Source organism: Pygoscelis adeliae, unplaced genomic scaffold (assembly GCF_000699105.1).
Source record: "Pygoscelis adeliae isolate BGI_AS28 unplaced genomic scaffold, ASM69910v1 Scaffold411, whole genome shotgun sequence".
In the NCBI taxonomy this organism is placed as follows: domain Eukaryota; kingdom Metazoa; phylum Chordata; class Aves; order Sphenisciformes; family Spheniscidae; genus Pygoscelis; species Pygoscelis adeliae.
Window position 1 is genome coordinate 164,599 of NW_008824111.1, and position 20,462 is coordinate 185,060.

The 20,462-nt window shown below is 35.8% G+C and overlaps 1 protein-coding gene across 1 annotated transcript in view; it reads left to right on the plus strand.

Annotated features, from left to right (window-relative positions):
• The window catches only part of LOC103925497 (ERC protein 2), a 280,258-nt gene that overhangs the window by 119,156 nt on the left and 140,640 nt on the right, over positions 1 to 20,462 (plus strand). The window contains exon 11 of the mRNA XM_009334228.1: positions 14,855 to 14,990. Within this exon, the coding sequence (XP_009332503.1) occupies positions 14,855 to 14,990 (136 nt within the window). The remainder of the gene's footprint in view (positions 1 to 14,854; positions 14,991 to 20,462) is intronic.

Consider the following 20,462-nt stretch of genomic DNA (forward strand, 5'->3'; position numbering starts at 1 on the left):
ATGCTTCATTTATTTGGCCATTTTGATTCCATATTAATAACTTCTGTTTGTCTTTTTTTGGTTTTTGTTTTTATTCTGCTTGTCCCTATTGTGAAGTTTTTGGTCATTCCATTTCTAGATCAGAAACTTTACAGTAAATGAATGCTTTTGTCAAAAGTCTGTAAGAAAAAAATGTTTATTAACAACATATTCAAGTCATATGTTGCTTTGTGTGAAGAGTTTTTTCTTCTTTCAGTTTTACTTTTATTATCTTTGTTTAGGGAGTTCAACATTGGGAATAACTTTTTGGTAGACAACCCAGCCCAGTAGGTAATGGATTGAACAATAACAATTGTATACAGAGATATTTATACCTAAGATCAGAGACTTATTCTTAATACTTCACCATCACCTCTTTTACTGTTATTGCAAACATAGTAGCATGAGTTGGAGTGGTTCAGCTTCTGTTTCAGAAACTTTTAGCTGTTTGTGCTGGCCAGATTCTGGACCAGCACATAACTGCAAGGGAGCTGTATGTATGTGTATGTTTTATATGCTGTGTTTATATATAGCATCATCTAGTCAGATTCATGTTTTTCTTTCTGCCAGATTTTAGATTAGTTTAGCTAGTGTTTGTGCACCGTTTTAGAGTAATCTTACCATCTTATCAAGTATTATTACATGTCGTGGTGCTTGTTAAAAGTAAAAATTGATCTAGTCAACATTTTTTTCTCTTAGTAGGCCTTGATGTTAATTTTTCTTTCTCATGCTTATGAATGGCTGTAAAGTGAAAGTTAGCAAAGTCTTAAAACATCTATTTGTTATTTTAGAAACTAATAACTTTATGTGGTTTGGACTACAGGTTCATCTCCTTCTTCCTTTCCCCATTCATTTCAGAGTGTGGCTTTTTTTTTTTTCTGTGAGAGATATTTAAGACAGTTCTATACTCTTAAGCTCATCTCTTCTTTTTCAGTTTCTGAAACTGATGAATGAAACTTGCACAAAGTTTTGTTTCCTATACCGAAGGAGCTTTGCTTTAGGCAGGAACAGACCTGGTTTTCGATTGTTATCAAGGTAGAAAGTGTTTACTTCTTCATAGATCAATCGGACTGGAGTATAAAGGAGGGTGTATACTGCAAAGACTTTCCAGGTGGATTTCAGCTACCAAAGTTTTGCATTTGCAGATATGGTTCCAGGCATCAGGTTGCCATGCAGCACATTCGACTAGAATCATGGCAAATGTCCAATCTGCCTTTATAATGTGTTCAGATCTGAAGTTTTCAGAATTTTTATGTCAATGTATACTTTTTGCACACCATTGTTCTCTATTCATATAGAAGCAGAGCTTGCCAGTTTGGGAGAGTTTTGGTATCTTAGTCTCAAAACCAAGCAGAGTTCGTATTTCACAGTTGAGACGTGTCAGAGAAGTTTCTGACATGGATGCCTTCAAACTATATGGCAAAAGATGGCTCATTATGAAAAGATTGACAAGAGTTTTTTTTTTTTTCCTGATGTGCTTTAATGCACATCACAATTGCAAGTTACTTTCCAGCTGGAAAAGTTTGGTTTTGTAAATTTGAGGCTTATTGATTGCAGTAATGAATCAGATGAACACTGTCTTTTTATTGTCTATCTACTACAAGCACATTTTAATGTGCTTGAATGGGTAGTTATTACACCTGAGTAATAAAAATACTTAAACAATTTATTTTCAAAATCTTCCTTCCTTCCTTCCAGAAATTAATTAAATGCATTTACTCTGGAGTTGGCTGTGATGAAATTATTGTCTGAATGTGACCACTCTGGCATTTCTATCAATATACTCAACATTGATCGAAAATCTCTCTAGCCAGAGAGAGCTTAATGAAAGGTATTATGCTATGTGGTTGTCATTATGGTTGATTTCACTGGAATTCAATGATTGGTATGCAGAAACATTTGTTCAGCAGTTGGAGGTGCAATTTCTGTTATGTTTTATTGACCTAAAAAAACAGCTGACCGTGCTGAAGCAAACTGTCCTCATAACCCTGCCAACTTTCATCCCTAGAGTCCTAGATAAGTTGTAGCGTATGATTAGAGTTTATTGTGGGATTTCGGTGAAGTGTTAAGTTTTCGCAGCTTGAATCATCATTAAGGTCAAAACTTAATTTAAGAAACAGATCTATTAATTTATTTAATTTCTGCTAATCAATATGTCCTTAGCTGTCATTTTATTAATCTGTATTTATACGGGGTTAGAATGATTAGAAAAATGCTGCATCTGTTTTAAAACATGACAGACTATTGATACTGATGGCAAACAAGAAAATCGAATACATTGGCATTACCCCCCCATGTGCATCTACCTATACAATAAAAAAATGTTCTGAGCACAAGAATCAGTACAGTAACTTTTTTTTTTCATTTAGGTTACAGCAGGTTATATACTCCCCAAACTTTTCTGCTTGCAGATAAAGAGGAGATGGATATTTTTTCCATGTATAATATACTGACCAGTGCTAGAAATTTTCCCACCAGCCTCTGATGTTGGCCTTCCTAATTGTTTCCGTGGGAGGTTAGAGCTCAATGAGATGTGTAAGGCAAGGTTTAACGGAGTTTTAAATTTAACTTGCGAGCCTTCCACAGTTTTGTCAAATGTCAGTTTGATGGTTCCAAGGGCAGAGTGATATGTTGTTCAAAGATAATTTCCCTGGAGAAATTGAGATAGTGTACTAATGAAAACTGAGAGAATCTGTGATATACATTACTCTTCTGAGAGACTGGTTATTCTGAGTGAGAAACATAGTTGTCACATTGGATAACAGGCAGATTGTTGTCATGTCTTTCTGTTTTAGTCTGTTTGCTACATATACAGAATCAACATTTTAACATTGTGAAGATTTTAACATTTAAACATTTTGAAAGAGATGAAGATTTGAGAAGAGATTATTTCAATTTACCTGATTACATGTGTGGTTTTGAATTAGTGTACAGTTACATTTCATTTTATTTGAACTGTTAAAGTAGAAAGTTTATTTCCTTGGAATTCTGCTTTCTTTGAAAAAAAAAGTAAAATAATAATATATTACAAAATAAGCAGAAATCATAGTGATAAACATTAAAAAGATACAAACGGGTCCCTGAGACAGGATAATGCATTGTTGTTCATTTTTATCCCACTCACTTCTGAACCTGTCTGCTCAGTTCTATACTTTGCCCTTTCAGTTTGCTTGAAGGCATGCAGAGGTTAAAATAATAATTTCTGAGACAACTAGAAATGGGTTCTTTAAATAAGGAAGGATATTTTGTAACTTCTCAGTGATGTGGGGGTTTTTGGTTTTGATTTGGAGTGTAAATACTCTGTGGAAGTAAATGGATATGCAGCATAAACTGAATATGAGGAGAAAAGAACTCTACATCTCTGAAGGAAAACTATCCACTTTGGACTGGGTTGGACTTGACACCACAATTCTGTGTTGGGGAAGAGAGAACATAAGGGGCTGTTTCATGGTTACTAATTTAAAGACAGAGCAATATTTCTTATGCTTCTTTAGACCTGCTGCTTCCACTAGTTTTCCCCAGGGGGAAGACCACAGAGCATATTTCTTTACCTCTTGAATATGTGAATAAAGTAGCCATACAGCACTCCCCTGGGGAGCTTGGTGACTGCCTGGGTCAGGATTCCCTGTGTACAGTGGGGTGTGTGTGTGAAGAATCATTGTGAGATAGCGCAGCTTACCCTCAAAAAGCTGTGACTGAAAAGAGACAGGAGAACTAAATTTAGGAATTGGGCTGTTGGTGGAACCACTTCTTCCACTCGCATTGTTTGCTTCCATAATGCAGGAGCAATATGCCTGGACAACATGATTGTGACTGGATTGAAATGCTCTGATCTGAATTTATAATAAGGGGAAGTTAGTATATCAAAACAAGAAATCATACAAAGTGTACCTGAGTTATTTGGAGGTCTGAAGAGGTTACTGCAAAAGCATGGCAAGTTTGATTTATGTATTGAATGATAATGGCTGGATTGATCCTGAGAACTGCTAGGTTGAGCCAGGAGTTGCAGTTGAAAGATTTGATTCAGAAGGAAATTGCAATGAAACATGAAGTGCAGCAGAGGAGGTTTGATCCTGATTGCTGCCAGGCTGAGCTGGACATGCTGTGGAGCAGTTGGATGCAGAGAATAACTGGACAGAGTCAGGAGCTGGTGGGGTTTTTTTGTTTGGTTTTTTTGTTTGTTTGTTTGGGTTTTTTTAAGGAGAAAAAAAAAAAACAGCTTACCTGGACAACAGCTGGAAAGGACCTGATGAAGCAGCAGCAGGACTGCACCTCCTTGGTTGCAAGTATCAGGCAACAAACTATTTCCAGTTACTGGTTACAGTTATCGCTAATGGTATCAATTAATAAAATAGCTGAGCAAGCAATTGCCATATTAAATCAGATCAAATATCCTTCTCATCTAGTGTCTTGTCATCAGCAATATTATTTTTTTTAAAAGAACATCAGAAGAAAATGCAGAAGAATCCTTGGTGTACAAGAGAGATGCGTGACAGATGAGTCTTCTGGTATGGATTTCACACATGTTTGTATAAAGTGTCATCCAGTAAGAATGTGCTGAGAGAGACAGCAGTGCAATGCACTGTATTGGAGTTTCGGTGGCTGCAGTGCAGATATGTGTTGAAACAAAGTGATAGGAACCATAGTTTGGAACAGGATTTTAGTAGGTCTTTTTCATTCGTGCATTATCCTTGTGGATATTTCTAGCATCTTTCTAGGGCTTTGGAGGGAACTGTGTCAGACTAAACACTTCTTAAACAAAGGTTTTGGAAAACTTCCCAGACTGTGTGTTAGGTAAACCCTTCCTCCCACGTTTTTGTCTGAGGTGAGAAATGTTTCAGTGACTTCTGTGACACTTGCTTTATTTCTACCAGGCAGAGTTGTTGGTTCTCTCAAGGCAGCAATATCTTTTTGTGGTGAATTTGGAGGCAAAATAGTTGTCACAGTGAAGCACTGTCATAATCTGAGTATAAAGAAATCTTAAACCATGCTTCAAACATTTGAAATAATGAGATGTAAAGGCGGGGAAAAAGAAGAAGAAAAAAGGATTATTTGAATTTGTGGCATTTTTTTTTTAACGCAGTAATAGAATTGCCTTGTGTTTTTTGAAGCCTATAGATCTGTGTGGGCTGCAAGCTTGCTCCTTTGAGTGAAACTGAAATAGCTATGTAATCCATTGGTAACAGGAGCTGGGAATGTAATGAAAACATTGAATATACTGAAATTCATTTATCTTAGCTGGTAACTCTGGGCATTACAGCATTTTTGCATTCAACTGGAGAATTAGGGATGTGGGAATCAAATTCTTTGGAGATTTTAAAAATATTGTTTGGTTTGGATATTTTTTTTTTTTGTCCATTGTTTGCGCTTGTCATTTTGATTCCAGTCCTTTTTATCAACATAGAGAGAACACAGAGGGTGCTCCTCAGTTCTCCTGGTGAGTAGAGTATGAACTGTGACATGGAGTTTGCCATAGTCTCAGCTTCAGGTGAATGGCAGAAAGAAGACCAAGCATTCTTCAGTAAGAGATGACAATATTAACTTCTTGTGGTAATATTCTCTGAGGTGTATAGCAGAATACTGGCCTTTATTACCAAAAGATAAAGTCAGTGTGGCCAGTTAACTGGAGAGTATTACCATCCTCCAAATTATCTTGTCCAAATAGCAACAAATTTTACTCAGTTGTCACAAGCTTATTTCATAAGAGAAGGTCTTAATGTCCCCTGTTAGCCTTCCTGGCAGCAGGGGCAGTCCAGTCCCAGGGTGACAACATTTTCCTGTCTTTCCAGGAGGCATCCACTCAAACTTTCCTTCTCATCCCATATTATAATAGACATGCTAAGGAAGCTGAGCTACTCCCATTTATGTCACTATAGAATGGATATTTTTTTCAGTTATAAGATCAGGTAGCACCACTGTAAAAATGAAATTGTGTCACAGGGTAAGCCGTAGGGTGTAGGTTATGTTGTTACACAGTTTAGGAGTTTAAACAATTATAAAGGCAAGTAGTTAAGGCAGTTGAAGTCTTGCCCCTGCTCTTTTTCAGTGGGAAGTAGAGAGGGGAAAATCTAGCTCTTCTATAGAGAAAAGGAAAAGAGTGGGAATAAGATCTGCTAGATTTTCTGCTTTGGAATAGTGAGGGCAAGAAGGGCAAAGGTGAGACAGGATTTTTTCTATAGGATGGTAATAGGTTAGTCAGACATGCAAAGAAAGGAATCCCTTGGGATTTGGGGATGAAGTATTCTTCCAAAATGTGGCCTTTATGATAACAGACATGGAAAAAAATTCTGTTTTTTTCTTTTGAGTCTGTCTAAACAAAAATCGAGGAATGATTCCCCCCCCCCCCTTAGGAAGTCTTAATTCAAAACACTTTACTCCTATGTGCCTCTGTAGTGGTCTGTATTAATTGCTGAGCTTTTTATGTTGGTCTGTCAAATTTTAACAGTAAAAGCACAAAGACTCCCAAATTCAAAAGCAGAAGAAGAAATGTTATTTTTTAAAATGGTGTAATAGCTTTGAAACAGAGAATGGAGCTGATTTACGCCAATGTTATACTTTAGTTCCAGATGAATCAGTATGAGCCATGTCCTCCTTAAGGCAATTACCTGGCCACTTATATTCTCAGAATTCGGGTGCATTGTATAGTGTTATCAAATGGAATAAAGAGGCTGTGCAGAGAAAATATTACAAGTTTTGGCACCATTTTTAACAAAGTAACATATATTCATAGCACCTTAGTCATCAGACTGTCGGAATAACCAAAGAGACAAACCCCAAATGAAATAATTACTCTGGAGGGGGTAACATATTAGAAGTGGTAAATTGCTTAATTATAGTTTTGGGACTTCCTTAGGCTCCATTCTACATATGTTGCTTGTTTTGTGGGTGAAGTATATTGTATCAGTGGTGAATATGCACTTGGTCTGGGATTGGTTTTGGTAGGGCATCGCTGAAACAGTTCACAATGATGCATTTAGCCCTGCAACATATATATATATACACACACACACACATTTTTCTGTGTTTTGAAGAGGGAGAACCAGACAGCTGCTTTGTACCTTTGTTTTTCCCTTTTTGCTTTTTGGTATGCAGTTGTGACATACCTTACTTCAGTGAGGAATATTCTTCTTTGCAGCTTTGGACATACTAATTCTCTCCCCACTCTTAACAAATGCACTAGCAATAAATAGTAGCATTCAGTGTTGCTATAACGTGACATGTTTGCTAGTCAGTGGATCTCACAGAAGAAAATCATTGTGTACAATGGTGAGCTGGCTTTGCAGTTTTGCAGTCAATAGATTTCATTTTACAAGGAAAAAGGCAAAATGCTTGTGAAATAAAATGTTGTTGTTATTTTATATGTTAATAAATTTTAATCTGTTTTCTCCATGTGGTTATGATCATTACTCTCTGCCATTTTATATCAGGGCATAAAGCTAGATGAATGATTTGGCCTGGAATGTACAAGCAGTCTAGCTTCTGAGCATCATCTACATAATTAAAAAAAAGATCAGTCCCAATATAATTTTTTTGCCATCAAGGGAGAAGGAATAAAAGTTATTTTGAAGTTCAGCTCTGTTGGACATGCTGGCTGTGTCAAACTAATTAACTTCTTAATGGTTGGGATGCTTGCTTTTGGTTTTGCATTTAAGGTATTCTTTAATTTTTTATCATTATGACAATTGTATTAGTTAACAAAAAGAAAATAAGAAAGGTTAAGAATAAGGAAAACCCCCAAATTTTAAAAGACATTTTGGATACTAATAATGCTTTAGGTTATAGAATCTGGATTAAAAAAAAACAACCTGAAAGTTTTTGTAAATGCAAATGACAGCACAGGAAGACACTACTTAGTTTTTTATTAGCATATCATAAATCTTAAGGTGACGAGAGTGTAACTTATTAAATAAATTTAGGAGTCAAGCATGAGGGCTTTCTTTGAGAAAAATGATGGTTTTTTGAGGTATGTTATGTTTTCTTTGTCATATCAAAATATCAGCCTCTCATGGATATAGGTTTTCTTATCATGATAATACCTGTTTTCCCCAGACAAATCCGTCTATGCACTGTAAGTGAATAAACAGTGTCCTTGCATATTTGTGTCAGGAATGTGTCTGTCAGTAACCCTCTTAACGTCTCTTGTGATGTTTACAGTTTGCTAGGGTCTAACCCAGCTTTGTTTTTCAGGTTTATAGATTGGTAGTAGCAAATACGTTTGTATTCCAGGAAAATGCCAGAAACAATACTTAACTTTGCTCATATCTTAATGGAAATTCTATCTTACGGATTTCAGTGGAGTTGGATCTGAATTTTAAAGAATTACCCTTATGCTGTTGTTTTAGTCTTGACTCAATAAATCAAATGGGAATCCACGAGTACTGTCATTTTTCAGACAGTGAGAACCAAACTGTTGGAAATATTTCTACTGAGTCTTACTGAAGTAATGTACTTCAGAATGGACATTCACATGGACAGGATTTACAGGATCAGGTCTTCTGCCTGACTAGCTACTGAGATCCAGAGTGCCCAGTAAAAAGTTAAGATTCATTTGATTGCTTACATACCTGAATTGTTTGTAAAGGTGTGGACTATTTACAAAGGAGAAAGAGGTGATCTGTTAAAAAAAAATATTTTTTTTCAAGTGATGATGTTGGTAATATTCTACCCAGTGCATGCCTAGAACAATAGCTGAAGATGTTTGATTATTTAAAATATGTGTACTGGATTAAATTTTAAAATGTATTTTTGAGACTTTATTATTTTATAGAAATTACTTGTTTTGACTATATTGTTGTATTTCATAAAATATTTTTATTTTCCTGAAAACATTCTTTGGTAATTTTATTGCACTCTTTTTTTTTTTTTATTTGTTGAGGAGTACAGGTTCCTAGCATACTGGAGAATTTTTTGATTGACTTTCGGACAGGTGGTCCCATTGTAATGCTGTTTAATGTGATGAAAATTATTACAGAGACATATTCCTTTAGAAAATGTTACAGATTTTGCTCTTGGGAGTATTGTAAATGTCTGCATTTTTTTGATGCTTTGAGGGGAAAAAAAAATCTTTATGAAATAGAGTAAAGGCTATACTAAGCATGTAACACTTATTTTTGGCTGACATTACCAACTTTTTGGCCTAGGTACCCAGGTGGCTAATTAAAGCTAGGAATTTAATGAAATAGTGTGATTTTCTATAGCTATCAGAGATGAAAACATTGGAGTTTAGACGACAGTTACACACTACTGTAAAATGAAATCTGAAAGATACTCACATATATGCAGAAACTAAATGTTAATATTTGTCTTTAAAAGTTGAACTGAAGGAATTAAATGTGCTGTAGTTAGAACTACAAGATCAATTTGTATGCTATTCCAGAAGAACAAGAAAAAACCACAAACAAACATGGTTAAACGCAGTCATTACAATTAGTGATATTCATACTAGCAAGAACTAAGTGCTACTACTGTTTTGATATTTGTCTTTCTGCTGATCTAGGGTCTGGGTCTCCATGACACTGATGTCTATTTCTTACAAAGACATTTCAATTAAGAAACTAAATAGAAAGAACGGCTAGTGTGATTGATGTAAGGGCATCTTGCTGTTTGCACAGCAAGATTAAGGGCCTCTAGGTTCTTTGGTCTGGACTTCATAGGAGACAAAGCTATAGGGCTGTATAAGAATTTTTTGTCTTTTCCCTTCACCTGTCTTGTTTGGATCTATGATATTCTAAGTGTACCTAAACATTTAGTAGTCACAGTTTAGATGGTTCTTCAGCAGTATCAGAAATCTGAGCTGCTACAGTCTATTGATTCCTGTGTTGGTGGTCCAAGGCCATTTTTCTGAAAAAGTTGTTGGATGCTGAGGAAAACAGATGTAGGCATTGCTGTGGTTTAGATGCCTGATTTTAAGTCTAGTGCCCAGTTGAGGTGGAAATTAATGGCTGTGGAGCATTCTGTTGAGAAAGATTATTGAAAATTGTCTCAGATTAGGAAGATTAAGGAAGAGGAATGGGGAATTATGACGGGCTGATTTTTACTGGAGTAGCATAGCTGCCGTCTAGTGTGTATTTACAGTTCACAGCAGTGGTTTGATCTAGGTTTAAAAAATTCATAAACGGAAAGGTTAATGTACAGTAAGGTAGTTTCTAGAGAAGTATGTTACTTTATATAATCTTTTTCTCTTCATTAGGAATGAAAGACTGTCTAATGTACTAGAAGAATCAAATTTTATTTAGAATTTTTTTTTTTTTTATATGTAATGTTCTTCATCTCTTCTTTATTAACTTCTGATATCATTGTCATCTAGTATTTATGTGGCATGGGTGTTTGCTGGATACTGCTTCTCTATATTGAATGATCAAATGAGTTGGAAGATGCCCGTGAAGTCCTTCAGTTTCTAACTACGGAAGAGAACCTTCCCTTCCCTTCCCTTCCCTTCCCTGCCCTTCCCTTCCCTTCCCTGCCCTTCCCTTCCCTTCCTTTCCCTTCCCTTCCCTGCCCTTCCCTTCCCTTCCCTGCCCTTCCCTTCCCTTCCCTGCCCTTCCCTTCCCTTCCCTGCCCTTCCCTTCCCTTCCCTGCCCTTCCCTTCCCTTCCCTTCCCTGCCCTTCCCTTCCCTTCCTTTCCCTTCCCTTCCCTGCCCTTCCCTTCCCTTCCTTTCCCTTCCCTTCCCTGCCCTTCCCTTCCCTTCCTTTCCCTTCCCTTCCCCCCTTCCCTTGTTTAACTCCACTTTGAATTCTTTTTTTTGTCCATAGATGAAGCTGCTAGATGTTTTATGACAATTGCTGACTGGCTATAACCATAGGAACACAATCAGAAATTTAAATGATATCTGAAAAAGTGTCATTACCCAGCCATTTTAATGTTTGGCCAAGATTGAGCATCTTTGTAAAGTTAGTCATCTATGCTGCTTTTTAGACTGCTTTTTTCCTTCTTAAATGTTATTAGCTCAGAACATGATTTCTTTAAGCCAAATGTGGTGTTGGCACCACTTCAGTGTGCTCTGGGCTTGGGTGCTTTAGAACTAGTTTGAAGACAGGTTTTCCGGTTATACAAAGTTTGTAAAATTACAAACAGCATAGTATACTATAATAACTAGTTTGAGATGACTGTAATGCCTATTTCAGTGGTTAAAGAATTTAGCTCACTATAAGATAATAGATACCCAGCTTTGAAATGAACTATAACAACGTGGAAAATCAGAAAGCTGTGGATTGCATCTTACTGCTTTGGGGCAGTTACACTATCAAACAAAGAATACTTTTGCATATATTTTAGTACCAGAATATGATTAATGTGTGATGGTAAGATCACTTCTATTGCCCAGACCCCTGCAGCATACATTTCAGATTTTGAGGACATATATCTTGAACAGTAATGTTTTGTTTATTTTATTCTGTCTAATGAATTTTGTGGTCTTATAGCTTTAAATTGAAACAGTGTAGCAGAACACATGAAACTAATTCCTCATGATAAAGAATAATGTAGACTCAACTATGCGTATCAGCATAGCTACTAGTAAGCTATGTGGATATTTTAGATCCTATATGGTAATGGCATATGATATTTTGTGCTGATTGTATAATGTTCCCAAATATTTTTCTATTTCTCATGCATAATTTTTACTTATCCTAATCTTCTATTTTATTCAAAAGCATTTTAGAAACAGAGCCATGTGAAAAAATACCAGAGCAAGCATACTCAAAAAAGATACTGGATCAAGGATTATATTTGATATATTTGCTGTTAGGGGGGGAAAAAAAAAAAATTGGTGGGGAATGTGTTCTTGTATTTATTTCCTCTGTTGAACTCCTCCTGTACCTTTAATGCAGGCCTAAAAGAAAACTACTCAGCTAGGCTTTTTAACTGTAGCATTTTCTTTTCATTTCCATAGGCATGTAGTCATTTGTGGAAGAAAGAGCGGCTACGACACAGCTTTCTTTTATTTCCTTCTCTTCAAGATTTTGCATATCACAGACACCAGATGTTTTCCTTTGCAGCTTTGCCATGTTCTACTTTTCAGTGTGGCATTAGACAGAAACTGAAATGGGAAGTTGTGAGAGGGAATGGTGATGAAAGAAGCAGTTAGCATTGGCATAAAATTGAACTTCTTACAGAGGTTAAATATAAATCAATTTATCATTTACTCAGCATTAGATTGGAAACCATTTTATATTTTAACAGCACAAAGTCATATTACACCACCAAAATTTCTGCCAAATAGCACTTTTATATATGAAGTTCTGAAAGTAATTTTTTCTAATATTCATTTTGGTTTTATGCTGATTAGGTCTACGCTTACAATTATGCAGCATGGACCCATGAAAGAGAAGTGATTTTCACCTGGAGTTGCACAGAGCATCTAACGTATATTTGAATACTTGATTTAGAAAGACAAAGGGCATTACTCTAAAATTCTTGAGAACTTTAGTAAAAAATAGACAACTCAATAGCTAAACCCATTATATTCTTTAAGACCTAGAAACAAGTTCAAACTGGAACGTGCAATTTTTGGTTGGTTTTTTATTAATCTGTCAGTGTCACTTTGACAGAACTATCCCTGCTCTTTTTAGCACTGTCATGTTGCTTGGTTCTTATTGGTTAGCTGTGGCAGAGTGTTGTTTTTCAGAAAATTAACCTTTCTTAAAATTCTATAATAAGATACTGCTGATTTATGCTATACTCCCAGGCCCATTAAGGAAGGTCTCATGTAGGCAGGTTTCTTCTGACCATCGTGTAGTGTATTTTTTTTTGTTCTCAGGTGAACTTAATTTGAGGATTTAAACATGATGCCAGAAATCTACCAAGAGACAGCTGTAGTGCTGTACTGGTGGTCTCTTTGAGCTGAGAAAAAGGTGTTGTTTCTTAGGAGTCTTGTCATTTTGTTAAAGGTATGTCTAAAGGAGAGAGAGCCTTAGGTGTATAGTTTATTAGAACTATATCTGGGAACTATAAAAAATATTTGAGAATATTTAAGGAAGGTACAGGCTAAGGTCTCAAAGTCTCTAGCACTGCAAAATGCTAGGTCCTGACTAGACTTGGTTCAACCTGGAGAAGCTCAGCTGTTCATCTTCCAGTCAGTGTTTTGTGTAATATAAAAATGATTGTACTAAAAAGAAATAAATTTAAAAAGGATGGCTTTTGATTTTTTTTTTTTTCTGAAATTGGTCTATTTTCTGGTAACAATGTCTTGTTGGGGATTCTTTTAGCTTTATGGTATGTAGAGTCTTCAATTTTATTTCTAACAGTAAAAACTTGAGTACAAAAGACAAATGCTGTAAACAGACAACCAGTTAGGCTAATCTATCTTTTTGTGCCTTAACAGGCTAATGCAAACACTGGAACACAACTATGGGATAAATCTGTTTTTCAAATAGAGGAATTCATACTTGTCTTTTTAAAAAATTATCTGTGAGCTTGATGTAGATTCTTTTAAAAAGCAAAGATTTTTATTTGAATTAGTTTTACCCACTTTTAGTTTTCTAGGCAAGTTGAAGTTACTTTTTTAGTAATAATACATCAGCTTTTCTGTTATGTACTGTGCCTACAAACTTGTATATGAAGTGTCTTCTAAGAATTTTTAATACCATGGCAACATTTATTGATTAGAGATTCATTGTTAGTTCTTCAGTAGTTAAGTAGTGAAAAAAACAGTGGTAGGACAAAGAAACCAGTGATAGAAGTAAATATAAAATGACAAAATAAAATCAGTGCAAGAAATGTATTCTATAACTTTTTTCTTTCGCTGAAAGTTCTCATGTGGAAGCAACAGAGACATTTTTCGGTGATCCTTTTGGGCATTGAATAATATTCTCTTCATTTGCCAAAATAGGATTAGTGAGTAGATCTCATTAGGAATTTGCACATGACTTTATTTTTATATAGATAAAAGGGAGCAAATTCCTCAAAGTCAAAGAAAGTCGGGAAAATAATATCTAAGAATCCAAGCAGGTAGAAAGCATTACTGGAAGGATATTTTTTCAGTGCCTGCCAGGCAAAATTAGCTTGCCTTCTTTCTTAAAAGGATGTATGCTAAGTATCAGAATCAGGAAAGCTTCTGATATCTTAATGAATAAGATCCACAGCAAAAGATAATTAAACATTGAAACAATTTAAAAACTTTTTTTTTTTTTTTACTTGAGTACAGTCTTAACAAAAGAAAATATATAACGGTGGTAAAGGTTGTTTCATTTTCATTAGAAGTTGCTCATAAATTTATTTGTTGATAATCTTTTGTAGAAAGAAGTTTCATTATTAAAAAGGATAGAAATGTAATGTTTTTGTTATGTACAAAGCTATTTGTAAAGGCTTCCTTTATTCTTCATAGCATATTTATGACCTGACCTTCTACCCAATCACACTTTAATCCTCAGAAATGTTGTATTTATAGTCCAGGTTTTCAAAAATAGAAGTTCACAACATATATTAGTCATCACCTTCACCTTCTGCTTCCTTTGAAATTAATGCTACTTAAAGCACCCATTAAAATTGCTCCTGAACTCACTGAGTGTGTAAGGATTGTTGGATAATCTCTCTCTGTTACAAATACAATTTTTATGCACAGTGCTTAGAACATGTATGAGTATTTGTGAGCAGATGATAAAAAAGCAAAAAATGTTGTAGGCCTGAATAATTGCTTTACCATTGTATAATCTGATGGTATTAAAGCCATTTTGATACGCCAGCTTGGAAACAAGATGAAGTTTTATTGTTTACATCTGATACTTGGAATACTTGTATCTGTTGTAGAATCGATGTCCTGTGTCATAGTCGTAAGTTAATTTATAGAGAAAAAGAAGCGATTGCAGTCACTAATGCATATGTTTATACAATTCTTAGACATATGAAGGACCAAAACAAGAAGGTTGCCAATCTGAAGCACAATCAGCAAATGGAGAAAAAGAAGAATGCACAGTTGTTGGAAGAAGTTCGTAGACGAGAGGACAATATGACTGACAACTCCCAACATTTACAAGTGAGTTTATTTTTCAATTGTGTTTTAAAACCATCAAAGAGAGTACACTTCTGTTTCACTGTGTGTCTTCCAGGATGTATAATGAATCTCTTCCCACAAAGAGCTGATGGCTCTCTCCTTTCCTACCAGAAGATGCACTACTGACTTAATTTGTACCCATGAAATATTTAATATTTAGGGTGAGGAAAAAACAATAGAATTTGAAGTCCTCTTCTCACAAAGACTGTATTTTACTTATTTGAAAGCAAGTAAGTCATTATAGCTTGTTTTCAGGAGAGTCAGAAAATAGAAGGATAATTATCCTTTCTGTATTCTATTTCTGTACTATTCACAGCATTATATCCACAAGCCATAGTGAGGTTATATAGTGTGGTTATGAATGTTCAGCATGTATGAATATCAAATAGTAGTGTGCTGTGATTTTTATTTTTTATTTTTACTGGGCAGACATTTACATATTCGGGTGATTAGCTCTGTGAAATACAACTTAGTTTTTCGAGAGCATTCAACTGTATAGCAGAAATTCTGCCATATTTTCCAGTGTGGAGATTGAATGCCAACAACATTTGAGACCCATGAGCCCCTTCCTGTTCTATGTTTCTAGATGTAGCTCTTCACATTAAATTCCACTGTCTGGGAGTGCAATTCTGTATCAGCAGGGATATCATCATCTGGTTGCATACTCAGATCATTTAGTGAGTGTGATGTGTTCTTATTAACTCTCTGTACATGCATATGTAGTGGGTTAAAAGGGTGAGGATAGATTGTCTAACAGGGTAATGGTGAATTTAGAATCCTCACCGAAGATCATTTTTATCTTATGTACTTAGACGTAACACAGAGGAGCACTGGAGACAGCTATAGCTGTCTGCTTTGACAGAACTCTTATAATCACTACTGCACAGTTACTACATCAACAACTTTTCTTACAGTTGGAAAGAAAAGGTTCTGCTATATCTTTTTTATTTAAGATAGACTTTGAACGTTATTCTAGGGGAATTTCTACAGTTTGTAAGTTATTGAGTTCGGGCATTGAGATTTGAAAGATAGTTACCTGATCTGGTTAAATGATACATTACATACTAGGGAATTTTTATTAAAGAGCACAAAACAAGTTTGATGCTTGACTTAAAAATTATTCTCTGAGATCTGACCATGAAAAACTATGAAGAGAAGTACTGATTTCTGTCAACAACATTGATGTCTCCATACCCAGTGTTTATAGGCAAGTCTAATTTACAATGCAAAATATCAATTTTGCCTTGATCTGGTTAATATGATGGGTTTCTGGAAAATTTCTAATAGGTGGAATTTGACCCTCACATGCTTCATACGGTACTGTATTTCTCATGTGTGCCTATATGCAAAATGGAGAAATTAACACCATAACTCTCTTCAGGCTTGTGTTGGTGAAACTGTATGTCAGAACCAAGTTCAGGAAGTGATACATTATTTATGCATCTGTGTAGCGTTATGTATACTTTATAACCTTGCTCATTACATACTGATTGCATCACCATGCATTTTACTGCACGTCATACAGTAAGAAAACCTTGTGAATTATTTGGTCTGACAATATGATATATCAAAATTAAATTTCAGTGTTGAGCAGCTACTTGTAATTAATGTGGTGCAGTAAAAAGAATATATTAGAGCTTTATTTTTTCAGTATTATTCTGGAAATCTGTCAGAGTGGTGTGATCACTAGAGAACAGAAGTCATTCCAAGGGTCTTTGACGTAACTGCTATACTTGGAGCTTTCAAGTCATGTGATGAGAATGGGTCGACCAAATGGAAGCAGCGTGGCTGAATAGCCTGAATTTAGAAAGAAAAGTCCTTGTCTGGTGTATAGCTCTTCTGTTCCGTTTGCTTGCTATAAAGCATTTACACACTAAGAACAGTTTATGAAGACCAGTTAACTATTTCTGTTATTTCTCAGTTACTATGCCTTAAAATGTTAATATTTTAATATTGTGTACTTCAACACGTTACTTTCAGCAACGTATGTGTGTATGTGTTGTGGCCCATCCTACACTTGCTGAGCTGCTGAGAAAGTGAAAAAGAGAGGATCCCAGCTGCTTCTGCCTATCAGTAGATGCTTTGCATTCCCAACTCTTCCTCCAGTAGCTGCAAGAACAGCAGGAGGAAGTGAGTAGTGGTTGTCTGCACTGCTGGCATGCTGGAACAGCTAATCCTGCCTTCTCTGGCATAAGCAGCAAAACTGCTGCTTTCAACAGTTTGCTACCATAACTAGTTGTTATATTTCTTATGTCTAAGACATTTCCTCATTTCCTTGGCTTATTTCTTCCCATGCCTTTCTTAATGTTGACCATTGTGTTCATGCAGGGCTGGATGTGTGCTCTCTTTGCAGTTTGCTTCTTTAGTGAATTAGACTGGCTGTCACTGCATGGATCATGGAGGAGGCAAATCCACCTGAATGAAAAAGGCTTGTTTGACTTTATAGATTGAGCCATAAATACTTGGAGGTGTGCAGTTGCAAATAGAGGTTTGACTCTACAGCACTATGATATGTTCAAGTAAATCTCTAAGGAAACAAATTGAATGAAGAGGGATGGAGAAAAGCTGCCAAACTTGACGAACTTTTGGCAGCTTTTTTCTTCCCCAGCAAATTAAGATGGAGTTGCTTTGGTCTAGCACATACCGGAGACAGATACCTTCAAGGGACCCTTTCCAAAATGGGCTTGATAACATGTGTCCTTGTATGATTGCTTCTTTCATAAGATTAAGGAAGATGGGGTAGTGGTGGTATCCGGGGCTTTTTTTTCTGTTCTTCTTGTGAGGTGAAGGAATTGTTATTCTCTGTGGAAGTTCCTTAGGGTTTGCTTTAGAAAACGAATCACAAAATTCATTGTTCCAGTAAAAGCTCATGATACTACTTATAAATCTAATGGAAATGTGTCCCTGCCTCACATATTGGGACCTTGAGGTTTCCCTATCATTGCAAGATTCAGGGAGCTTTTAGTTGTTCTACGTAAACGCCATAGTGAACCTTGCAAGTAAAGCAAATAGTTTGACATTGAGTAGTGAAGGTAACATGACTCTTGTGTGCATTTATTCTGCTGATAGGAGAGTATTTTGATTTAAAGTTTTTCACTGTTATGGTTTATTTGTTTTATATGTGTAAGGTAATTACAAATATTAGGTGAGAGCATCAAGTCATGTTCTCATATGAATCTGGTAAGTAGGTGGTTGATTGGTTAAAAAGCTGAACAAACTCTAAAGCTACAGTCAATTAGCCTTGGTATACAAAGGAAATTTTTTCATAAGAGTTGTTTAAAAAAACCCCCTCCTCCTTCATGGAGTTGTTTAAAGAGCAAGTATCTCTTAAAATGCAAGTTTTCCTTTTAAAAAATTTGATCAAGAGCACTGGTGGATGCAGTTATGATTTTGATTGGCCTGAATGGCTTGTCATTTCAGGGTGATTTTGATTTGAGGCTTTTGTTCCTGGTCACATAAAACTATTTAATGTATTTGGCATAAGATAAATGTTTACTCCTGTAATATTTAGCCACAAATGCCTAGGTGCAGGGATGGAATGCACCTGCTTTCCACAGGTCTGAGTATGCAGCTACATGTGTGAGTGTTCTAGATTTGAACTTATTTATGCATGTGTTCAAAAGGATATATATAATGCAGTATGTAATAGGTAAATTTATTTTCTTTCCTACCAACCCAATGTTACAATACTTTCTCCAGGAAGCAAAATATAAACTGAAGTTCTTCTGGTGATGTGAACATATACACAATTCATATTGGGATATAAGAGTTGACTAAATGAATAATCTGACAGAGTAGAATACTTGATCACTCTTGATATTGAATTTCAGTTTATAAATAATGTATAGAGTTAATAAAATATTGTAACAGCAGTGATCTAAGGATTTAAGTGAGGCAGGATTTGTGGGGAGACACATGATGTGGGATATATGATACACTTTGAAAAACAAGTTTCTGGGAGTACTATGCATCTGCTAATTAAAAATAAAATTAATTGGTATTTCAATAAATATTGAATTGACATCTTAGTATACCATAGGGATCTGACCACCTTTTCTTGTTACTGTTTATAATACCTTCTATTATGTTTAGTAGAAACACCCTATGTTTATAGGCATTTATAACACATAGTGCTTGTGTCTGTAGTGTACTTGTTACATTTGTGAATGATGTATTGAGCTGTTAGGGTAAAGTATATCCTAAAATTCTCTGGCCTGATGTAATGATTGTATTTGCTGGCTAGCTGTGATAAGCTGGCTGTCAGCTAGCTGTGATAAGCTCAGCTGAGAACTGAAGAGCAATTAGACTAGTCAAATTACATTTAGTCCAGCCAAGTCTCAATCCCTTTTGCAGAAGTACTGGAAAAGATGTAACAAGAAAGCTAGTATAATTGTTCGTGGACCATTCAGGGAGTCATTCAGGGTAAATTGAAGCAATCAGCTGAAGTGCCATCCATTTTGTACAGCTCAAGTAGGGGCTGAAGCTCTACCCATTCAGCTGTCCATTTGCTTTCTGGTAGGATTGAAGAAGTTCAGAAATCTGTAGTTTCTTTGAAGCTTCAATAGTATGTAATAGTTCCTGAGGCTTGTAGCATCATGTGTATTCGTGACACTTTTCACTATCTTTTCAGATAAAAGCCTCTCAAAGCTGGTTCATGTCCTAGCATCAGCACTTGCAGGTCAAGTTTGAGTCTCTGAAGGCCCCATCTCACAGCACTCCAGGGCCACCGCTGTGATGGAGAGTGCCCTGGGATGCCTGGGAAGGGAATTCGCTTTGGTCTCCCTCAGCTATCAGCTATAATTGTGAATGATGCTTCAGGTGTGGTTTCGGGGGGTTATTTGGATCACTGTAAAATTGGAAACATCAGGGAGCCAGACTTCAGATTAATTCTTGGGAATGAAGAATAGTTGTGAGGTTTTCTGCTTTTTCCTTCCACAAATCAAGGGCAGACCTGTGCAAAACTTGCCAAACGTGATGGTCATATATAACATAAAGCATCACAGCAGGAGAGCTGGCCCTTGAACACTTTATCATGAAATTTTTTGAGAATGGTGTATCTAACATGCCTTCATTTTTCTCTCTTTTTTGACTGTCTTAAAAAGATAAGCCTTTCTGAGAAATGCTGAGCTAAGAAATATACAAGTATCATGTCATACAGTTGTGCATAATTCCTCAAATCTCTTTGCAGGATCTTGAAACATTATAGATGTGAGACATTTATTTCCTGAGATGTGTTTTTCTTGATTCTTGTATGGAACATGTTTGTTCCAGTAACACTGTTACCTCAATTGAATTGGGAAAGAAAACATTTGCATAACATTGAGAATTTGAGTGGGTTTGGTTTTGATTCTGATTTTCAAACCTGCTGTAACAACAGCAAGAAAGTCCTTTCTTTTCTCTAGAGTAAACAATAAGAATGTGCATGTAATAATATTCCCATATGTCTCATCACAC